General features: G+C 39.6%; 1 protein-coding gene across 1 annotated transcript in view; it reads left to right on the top strand.

Moving 5' to 3' along the window:
- tbca (tubulin cofactor a) overlaps positions 1 to 10,214 on the top strand; it is a 30,082-nt gene extending 19,868 nt beyond the window's left edge. Inside the window, exons 3-4 of the mRNA XM_060935720.1 lie at positions 5,741 to 5,827; positions 9,960 to 10,214. Coding sequence (XP_060791703.1) covers positions 5,741 to 5,827; positions 9,960 to 10,040 — 168 coding nt within the window. The 3' untranslated portion in view covers positions 10,041 to 10,214. The remainder of the gene's footprint in view (positions 1 to 5,740; positions 5,828 to 9,959) is intronic.
- The last annotated feature ends 322 nt before the right edge of the window (positions 10,215 to 10,536 follow it).

Here is a 10,536-nt window from a genome sequence, read left to right on the forward strand (position 1 = left end):
TGTCAGACTGCAGCATCTCGTCTTGCACGGCAGACGTGTTCAGCTGAAACAGTGCTGCAACTTTTGAGGCGAGGGAATCCACCTCAGTATCTTCCCCGAATGGGTGGCACATGAATGTAGCTAGTGGCTCGAGCAAAGCAAAGTCTTGAAATCGCTTCTCAAACTCTGACTGGAGAATTTCAATCTGCTCAGTGTAGCGCGCACTGTTAAGTTGTGCAAACGCCCTCCCTTGCATCTCCAGCTCCGAGGCGAGGTTTCGGAAGTTTCCTAAATCACGGCGCTGCATCTTTGAAACCAGCAGTTTCATTTTACTGGTTGTCATGGTAACCTAATGTAACATTTTTTTTTTTTTGACGCAGCGCTTGGCTGACATTTCGCTTCAGGGGAAAAAGCGAATTTGTTTACATGTAAAAATGACCACGACTTTTTTTTTTTTTTTATTTCATAACAAATACATTTAATATTTACATATCAATCATGAGATCTACCATCCCTGCCTTCGAGATCGACCGGTCGATTGTGATTGACGTAGTGGGCACCCAGGCCTTAAAGCATATACACAGCCATGGCCTCACTTTCATTTATAAATGCCTTGAAACCTCAAGAATGGCACAGGAATAGTTTTAAGCGTTAACAATAAATCTAATATAGTAATTTTTACGATGAAAGTGATTTTTATATAGTTAGCGGTCTGAGTGAATGACCTTGATGTCCGTAACGTCACAACAGGAAGTCTATCGGGCTTATCGCCACTTCCGCTATACTAAAACACAGAGCTGACTGCAACTCCAGTCCTCCATTTTGAGCTAATTTATCGCCATGCCACGTAGATGTGTTGCTGGCCGGTACAGCAACATGACAGAAGCTGGATTTACGTTGGATTCATGGCCCAAGAATGTTCAAACTGCAAAGATTTGGACGTGTTTTGTGAGAAGTTCATGGGCACATTGGGCACCTATGAAGTGGTCTCTCCTCTGCTCTGCGCATTTTACTGAAGACTCGTATGAGACCTCTGATCTGTTGAGGAGCATTGGCTATAAGCCCATATTGAAAGAGGGTGCAGTATCAACAATTAAAGGAAAAGAAAACTACAAGAAAAGGAAAGTATTCATTCACTTATTTAAAAAGGAAAGTGAGTTCAGTTGCACCAATCCTCCCGGAGTGAGCTGAGGGTTGTTGGTAAAACCTCCCCGCAGTTGTTGCTAAAACCGGTACCATCCCGTTCCGTCCCGGGTTTTAGTAATTGCCTGAGCCCAGCAGAGCTCTTGACATAGTTGTCTGGTACACCTTAACTCTACTCTCAGCCACTGTACTCCTGTAAATTCTTCAGAGTGACTGTTGACCTCACTGTGGCTTCCCTCACTAGTGTCTGTCTTGTCTGGTTTTTTTTTTTTTTGATGGAGGACCTTTTCTAAGTAGTACTTGGGTGGTGTGATGCAGCTTTCGCTTCCTTACTATTGATCCAACAGTGCTTACTGGGATGTTCTACCTTGTTCCCAAGTTGAACATAATGAAATTCTGTTACCTTTAACTTCTTTAGAATGCTCTTTGATCATCTTTTTCACTCCTTTCCTTCAGACCGTCTCTTCAATGATGGTTCAACTGAAGGTTTTCTTTTTCAGAAAATGGGAGCAGTTTTATTATTTCACAGGTGAAGGACAATTTAAGCCAGTTGTGTCCTCCTTAAGACCATCTTTCATCTGGAGCTTCAGGAATTTGGGGGCTTGAGTACTTGCACAAGCAGCATTTCAGTTTTTGATATTCTTTGAAATACTTGCTGACACACAATTTTGTCTGAAAAAAAAATCACTGTAGGAGGATATAATTTTGCAGTCCCAAGTACTGATGGGAAGAATGTGTATTTGTCATTTGTTATTCGAACCAGTTTGATCAATTACAGGAACTGAGGTTTTTTTTTTTTTTTTACAGCCACTGTATATATCAGAAATGTGTTCCACTGTTAACTTTTCTCCCCTGAGATGTATTTAATAAATAAATGGTGTCTGCCTTTTGCTGTGGCTGAAAACTTTTGGGCCAGTTTCAGGTTTTTGTATGGTTTTAGGAGTTGTAATTGAGGGTGGAATTTGATGGAATACAAAGAGGTCATGGAGAAGTCTCTGAATGTCATTGAGTGGCCAAGCCAAAGTGCAGAATTGGAACCTCATGAACACCATCTCTCAAGAGGCCTGAAATTAATTCAGACACTACCTATCCAGTTTGCTTTGAGCCCGAGACTTGCCCAAGAAGACTTGATGTAACTGCTGTGTCAAAGATGCTTCTACAATGTACTGAATATAGCATCTGAATACTAATCTAAAGAGATTACAAAAAATCTAAAAAATTGTTTTTGCTTTTGTCATTGAATTATTGTTTAGCTTAATATTCAGAAAAGCAAATCTAATCCATTTAAAATTAAATCTATAACAAGTGTTTCAAAAGCCACTGTATGCACTTGTTGAGTGCTTTATTATGAACACACTTTTAATACTGGGAAAGACTGCCCTTTGCTCTCGGAACAGCCTCAATTCGTCATGGCATGTATTCCACATCATGTTGGAAACATTCTTTTGACATTCTGGTCCATGTTGACGTAATTGCATCATGCAATTCCTGCAGATTTTTCAGGTACCCTTTCATGCTGCGAGTCTCCTGTTCTGCCACGTGCCAAAAGTGTTAAAAGCATTTTGAGACAACTTGTGCTTTGTGACATGGTGCACTATCATGCTGGAAGTAGCCATAGATAATGGGTGAATTGTGGTCATGAAGTTATGCACATGGTCAGCAAAAATGCTCAAATAAGCTGTTGTACACAAGTGATGATTCATTGATTTTTAACAGGCCCAAAGTATGCCAAATAAATATTTCCCCCACCATTACACCAACTGCCACCAGTCTGGACTTCTGGACACAAGGCAGATTGGGCCAGGGCCAGAGTGGGGCCAATTTTTCAGTCCAGGAGTCATCTGAGTGGCCCACACACTCTGTTGGGATGTCTGCAATGACAAATCTGCAGTTTAAGTATTTACTATGTAGAAGTGTCCAACTTCTGAAAAGTATGTTCATTTATGCACTTAATACTTGGTTGGAGCTTCTTTACCACAAATTACTGCATCAATGCAGCATGGCATGGAGGTGAACAGCCTGTGGCACTGCTGAGTTGTTACTGAAGCCCATGTTACTTTGATAACGGCCTTCAGCTTGTCTGTATTTTTGGGTCGGTGTTTCTCCTCTTCCTCGACAATAATCTATATAGATTCTCAGGTCAGGTGAGTTCACTGGCCAATCAAGCACAGTAATATCATGGTCAGCAAACCATTTGGTAGTAGTTTTGGCACTGTGGGCAGGTGCTAAATCTTGCTGGAAAAGGAAATCGGCATCTCCATAAAGCTGGTCAACAAATGGAAGCCTGATGTGCTCTAAAATCTCCTGGTAGATGGCTGCATTGACTTTGGACTTGATAAAGCACAGTGGACCAACACCAGCAGATGACATGGCACCTCAAATCATCACAGACTGCAGAAGCTTCACACTGGACTTCAAGCACCTTGGATTCTGTGCCTCTCCACTCTTCCTCCAGACTCTAGGATGTTGATTTCCAAATTGAATACAAAATTTAATTTAATCTGAACAGAGGACTTTGGACCACTGAGCAACAATCCAGTTCTCTCTCTTTAGTCCAGGTAAGACGCTTCTGACATTTTCTCTGGTTCAGGAGTGACTTGATATTAGGAATGTGACAGTTGTAGCCCCTTTCCTGAAGATGTCTCTGCATGGTGGCTCTTGATGCACTGACACCAGCCTCAGTCCACTCCTTGTGAAGCTCTCCCAAGTTTTTGAATTGACCTTTTCTTGACAGTCCTCTCAAGGCTACGGTTATCCCTGTTGCTTGTGCACCTTTTTCCAGCCAGCCTTTTCAGTAATGACCACCTGTGGCTTACTGTCTTTGTGGAGGGTGTCGATCATCTTGACTGTCAAGTCAGTGGTCTTCCCCATGATTGTGGTTGCATGTACTGAACTAAACAGAAAGTTACATGGCATGTATACTGTTTTTACTCAAACTCGATGAAAAATCCTCATTTTGAGGGTTTATTTTGCACTGTAGGCCATAATTATCAAAATTAAAATAGAAAAATGCTTAACATTTTAGTTTACATGTAATGAGTCTAGAATACTGTGCATATAATTTTCACTTTCTTAAATAAGTAATGGAAACTATTGAAGCTTTTCCTGGTATTCTGATTGTTTGTTTGAGATGTACCAAGTATATTGTTTAAAAGTCTAAGAGTTCTTTGGTATAACTGTGTAAACCTGTATATTCCCCAGGCTCTACAGCACAGTTGCCCACTGCTCTGGGTGTGTGCTCACATCCCCAGATGGGTTAAATGCAGAGAGAATTTCACTGTACCCTAATGTACATGTGACAAAGGCTTAAAGATATTTGTCATGTGACCAGCCTGAAATCAAGCGACCAATTACAGATCCTGGAGAGCTGTCCTCATTGTCTCACTGCCCCTTGTATGGGGAGGCAGGGGGTGTGATCAGTAAACTACCTGTATGTGGCTCCGAGCGCAGCTGTCTGTCGGCTATGCTTCAACAAGTAGTTCTAAATTATAAAGCTAACATGAAGTTTATTGCGTCACCAACCCCACAGCCCACCAGGAATCCACCCTGTTATTAGCCACTGCGGCATTGGATTCAGTCCATGGATTCATGCTGTTGATGGCAAATTTGACCCCATTACCTGTATGCCTCAGCAGAAATGGAGATTCATCAGACTAGGCTACATTTTTCCATTCTTCAACTCCAGTTTGGGAGAGCCTGTGTCCATTACAGCCTTAGCTTTCTGTTCCTGGCTGACAGAATTGTAACCGGACGTGGTCATCTTATGTTATAGACCATCTACCTCAAGGTTTGACACCTTGTGCATTCTGAGATACTTTTCTGCTTACCACAAAAGTTACTTGAGTTACTATAGCCTTTGTCAGCTCAAACCAGTCTGATCATTCTCTGTTGACCTCCCTCATCAAGACTTTTCCATCCGCAGAACTGCCACACACTGGATGGTTGGTTTTGTTTTGTTTTTCCCCCTTTTTTCTTTATTGCACCATTCTGAGTAAACTCTTGAGACTGTATGTTTGAAAATCCCAGGAGATCAACAGATATAAAAATAGTCAAACCGGCCTGTCTCGCACCAACAATCATGCCACAGTCAAAATCAATGAGATGATAAATTTTGCCCATTCTGATGGATGATACAGATCTATCTAATAAAGTTCCCCATGAATGTATATACACACACACACACACACACACACACACACACACACACACACACACTGGCCACTTGCCCCACCTCCTCTATCCCTGATGACCACCTTTACCCCATCTGTAACAGGAAGGGTACAGTAACTCAATGTTTCTTTACGACCTTTGGTGAGCAGAAGCACATCTCAGAATACACAACATGCCAAACGATGAGGCAGATGGCTACAACAGCCATAAATTCCATAAATTTTACCTTGGGATAATGCTGCATACAGCTAATAAGCAAGCACACTGCCAGGTTTTGAAATGAGGAGAAATGGTAAATTTGGACATGCTACATAAGTGTGTGTGTGAGAGAGAGACAGACAGACTGGGAGCAAGGATGAGCTCACCTTTCATCTGAAGTGGATGCAGAGAAAGCCTTGCTTTTATGTGTGTACTTGATGATAACCAAGGGGGTCTGCATGTGTAACAGATGGAGGTGTTGCAGGAGTCAAGAATGATGATTCCAGACTGTCACCGCCGTTTAGCCATGGCTCATGCTGATCTGCAGCAGCTGTTGGTGAGCATGAACACCCTTTCTCTTTTGATGACCAAATTCACCTGTGTGAGTTCTCCAAATCACACAGAATAGTATTTGTGAAATATATTGTAATATATATTTCACAAATACTATTGTGTGATTTGGAGAAAATGCACACGCGCGTGTGTGAGAGAGATATTCTGAAGTTACGTACTTGGTGACCAGACTTGTATATTTTTAGATTTATTTAAGCAATGATGCAATACTTGTACTATTTACAAAAACACATCTGGAGTAATCTGACACAACACTGTGTTGTAGTGCCCCATAGAGGCCAGATTAGACCAAAAAAAGAGCTTTTCACACAGTCCATATTTATAAACTTTTCCAAAATGATTCACTTTCAATGCTTTTATAATGACCTCTTAACCAGTTAGCCCAGTGACATGCATAACAGCAGTTTTTTTTTTTTTCTTCCCCCACCATAGTAGGCCTTTTGAAGTAATCCTCCGACTTTAATCATGGTGTCTTTTGTTATGAGAGCAATGTCATAAAAGCCCACAAATAGTTTTTAGGAAATAAGCACTGCTTCAGCTTTTCTAAGACATTATATAACTCAGTGCTGTAAAGTGAAATTAATTAATGTCCTACCAACACTGAGCTTTTAATTAATTCAGTTAAATATGAGGTGTGAAATGGCAATGCATAATACTAGAGTGCACAAATTATAAGGTAAAAAACATTTAGGGAAATTCCATTTTGGGTAGGCCATTAAAACTGTATTTAAAAAAAAAAACCTTACAATAAAGATAAACTGTAAAAAAAAAAAATGGCGTGTACTCTTTGCCATTAAAGTCTGTGTAAAACAAATTCAGAGATTTATTTCTAAACACGCATATGTAGGTTATAAAATAGTTGCTGAAAACATGAAAAGACTGAAATGTACTAAATTCTGGAGTTAGACCATTAGTTTTTCTTTTTTTTTGTGTGTTCAGGATTTTTTGGGTGGGTCAAATATCATATGATCGATGATGCATGCCATACTTGGCATAACCCTTCCCCTAACATGATAACGTTATAAAATTTAGAGCTGCATTAGCATCAGTGGTTATCTAGCTTGATTATGAGTTACTAGACATACTACAGCCAACAGCTTGGTAGCTAGCTATTCCTTCATCCCACGAATGCATCTTCCTTGTGTCTCACAAGCACCATTGCCCAAGAGTGCACCTTCTGACAATCCAGTGGGGTAATACAGCTAAGTGGTGTGCCAGTGCTCCCTAGTTCCCAAATTAGGCACATGGTTGCACTTGAGATGTTCGGTGGTCAGAATGTACCATCTTCCTGTTCCCTCCAATTTGGTTCCCTACAACCTTTCAGGGGCTAGCACATCTCCATAAAGTGCTTGGTTCACACTGTCTATCCCTGTAACACCTTTATTCTACTCGTAAACAAAAAAATATATAAATGGATGAATAAACAAGTCATATAAATAAACTTTTATGGTGGAGTGCAAGGATGATTGCGAGTTTGATCTGTGACTATACAGACAAATAAAATTATCTGGTAATGTGACAATGTTTTCCCTGTTATTTATTGACTATGGCAAGTTATGCTAGTCAGTGATGCATATTGCTAACTTGTAATTGTTGCAGACTGAAAGGAACAAAGTTGATTCTTGGGTAGGTCAGTGTCTTCTGGATCCAAATCGGATTTTGAATCTGGTGCCTCAAACATGTAAGACTGCTAGCATTCGTTTTTCAGGTCATGGTGGTAATTTGACAGTTGAGAGAGGCTACACCTTTCCTGAGATTGGGTGTGGTTTCAGCACCTTCAGCAGACATGCCCCCAATGTCTCAGAGCAGAGTACTGCTATTATGAAACCAATTTTTTTTATTTTTTTTTAATTGAATCATTCAAGTTTGGCTAGGTGATTAACCCTCTGGGGTCTGAGGGTATTTTCTGACCCTAATGATTTTGGTATGCTCTGATTTTGTTAATTTCAACAAATCTAAGCAGTATTTTCAAAGTCATATGACTTTTGTATTCGGCACAAGTTCAGCTACATTTAATATGTATGTCATGATTGTACTTTTAAAAAAAAATAACAGATAAATGAAGATGTAAAAAGAAGTTTTAGAATGGTGTTGGAATGTGTGAAAAAAACATGACCTTGCCGATTGTGACGAACCATTTTGATCACTTGAGGTGATTCTGTTCAGTCTTAGGAATGTATCAAGTACAAAAACTAAATTCTGCTCCATTGATTTGAACAATTAACTGGCCATCAAAAAAATGTCCTAATGTTTTGGGATAAAGGATTAGCAGTGGGAGGGTATTCAATGAGAAATGTAAAAAATTCCATTCAATGAGAAGAGGGGAAAACCCCTCCCACTGCCAACTCTTAATCCCATCAGGTCAACTGATCAAAACAGTTTGGTACAATGGGTAAGGTAATTCATACATTCCAACACAATTCTAAAACTGCTTTTTACAACATAATTTATCTGGTATTTGACTTCATTTTGGAATGAGTCTATTCAGTGTGTCTTGAAATTAACTCGTGTACTGTTCTACTCAGTTCAGAGCCACAACCAACTCTGTTACACAATTACTCTGATTTTGCTCCAACTCCAAATTTTACTCTCAACTCAAAATGGAGCAAAATTAACTATTTTTGAGGAATACTTTTAACTCTGGAAAAATTGCTGTCATTTTTCCTGTGTATGCGTAGCAGCGCATGCATATCAACCAATCTGCTCATAATAAATAGAAGAAATATGTACACTTAAGTTGATCTTTGGCTGGATCGAGTCGAAGTTTAAAAAAAAAAAAAAAGGCAGCACTGCTCATCAGTGTCGCAGTTCTCAAGATTTAATTGAATCATGAATTGAATTATGAATCATCTGAAGCACGTAAAATTCGTGTCATCTCGCAATAAATTTTACCTCCAAATAGGCTGATCTGTGACAGATTTTATCCTATTTATGGTGGGTGTTCCCACGGCGAAAGAGAAACCAATCGAAACTGAAAGAATGAAAGTGATCATCATGCCATTATGTGAATAGTCTTTTTTGAATGTGTAAGTGGGCGCTCAGCTCTCCGACTCCGGTGTGCCTGTGTAAGGTGACAAGTTTTATGTTTCATCTAATTTAGGTAATTTAAAAAATATATTTGGCACTGGGCATATAGGAAAGGGTAAAGTATAAAGTTTCTGTCACTGTTTATCATGTTTGTATGATTTAAAAACTCGCAAAGATATATTTATCTCAATACATGACCTACTCATTCTAAACCTGCTGAGCTTCACTGGCGAAGCTCTCGACCCCAGAGAGTTAATAACATGTTTTTCTGTGCTGTGACGACAAACTTGGAACACCATACAGTATTACTAGTTTACACTGACTTTAAATAATATCTCTCTTGCACCAATTTTGTGGCTAAATAGATTGCAGTTAGACTAGAACATCTCAATTTCATTTTTATTTCCACCTGTTAGCCAGCACATCAGGGCAGGGATACTTCAGAAAAGGTGGTTCTGTCTAAAGCATGGCACCCACTAGATGGGTCCCCTTATCACACAACAAATACCAACCAGGAAGGGTGATATGCTTCCTCCAAAGCACATGATGCCAGCCAGCCATATCTTTTCGAAGTCCTGTTTATGCACCATTGGGGGGTGGCGTAACACTTGGAGGAAAGTGCTATCTGCCCACTTTCATATGCATGAACTCGTGTCACTGTAATTGACAGCGGAGAGAAAGTATGCCACCCTCTCTCCCTGACAGCACAGGCCAATTTTGTTCTCTTGAACTCCTAGCCATGGATGGCTGTGGCATCATCGGGATTCGAACTGGATGATGGGATGAATGCTTTTTCTCTTGTGCCACTCAGGAGTCAGTTGTCATGAAAATTTTTTTCACTGTGTTCCTTTCATTGACCAAACATTGTTACGTTTGGGGGGAAAAACAGACCTCAGAAATTCAGGAAGAGTACTACAGTGAGATTTAGGGGAGGAAGATAAAGGACTGGTGCCAAGGCTGTTAAGCCAGACTGTCTTAAATTAGAGTATATTTATGATTTCCTGAGAGATTTTGAATCTTATGATGCTATATGATATAAATTCATTGGTGATCTATATTTGTTTGTTTGCTATTCCTTTGTATTTCAGGAAATTGAGGTAGATCTGGAAGAATCAGAAGAATACAAGGAGGCCAGAAGTGTTTTAGAATCTGTCAAACTGGAGGGATGATATAAACACGTGCAACAAGGGTCCATTCCATTAGTCAGGACTTAAATGTTGATGCAGACACAAGTCTGGTCATTGTCTTTGTGTTTATTTTTAACATGATGAATTGCGTGCCTCTTTGTCCTCTGTTGATTTGTTCAAACTTACAAAATTCAATAAAACATTCTTGCTGTACAACTTTATCCATTTATTTCCTTGTATTTGCCTGCTCTTGATATGTACCTTGATAGTCTAAAAATCATTGACTACAGCTGTAAATTTACAGGTAGAGTCAGCTTGGCTGGTTCTTCCTGCATCTCCTTTATTGAAAATACTCAGTCTCTGAATTCTCCATCTTCAATGAATGGGCTGGTAATTGATTTTTATTATAATCTTATGATTTCCAGCTTATTTCATTATCTTTGTAGTTGCATGTTTTATGTACTACTAAATACAGGGATGTGATTTTTCGCGAAATTCTGCTTTTTTCACCTCAAAATTTGATTTTTTTTTCCGATTT

Source organism: Neoarius graeffei, chromosome 12, assembly GCF_027579695.1.
Source record: "Neoarius graeffei isolate fNeoGra1 chromosome 12, fNeoGra1.pri, whole genome shotgun sequence".
Lineage (NCBI taxonomy): Eukaryota > Metazoa > Chordata > Actinopteri > Siluriformes > Ariidae > Neoarius > Neoarius graeffei.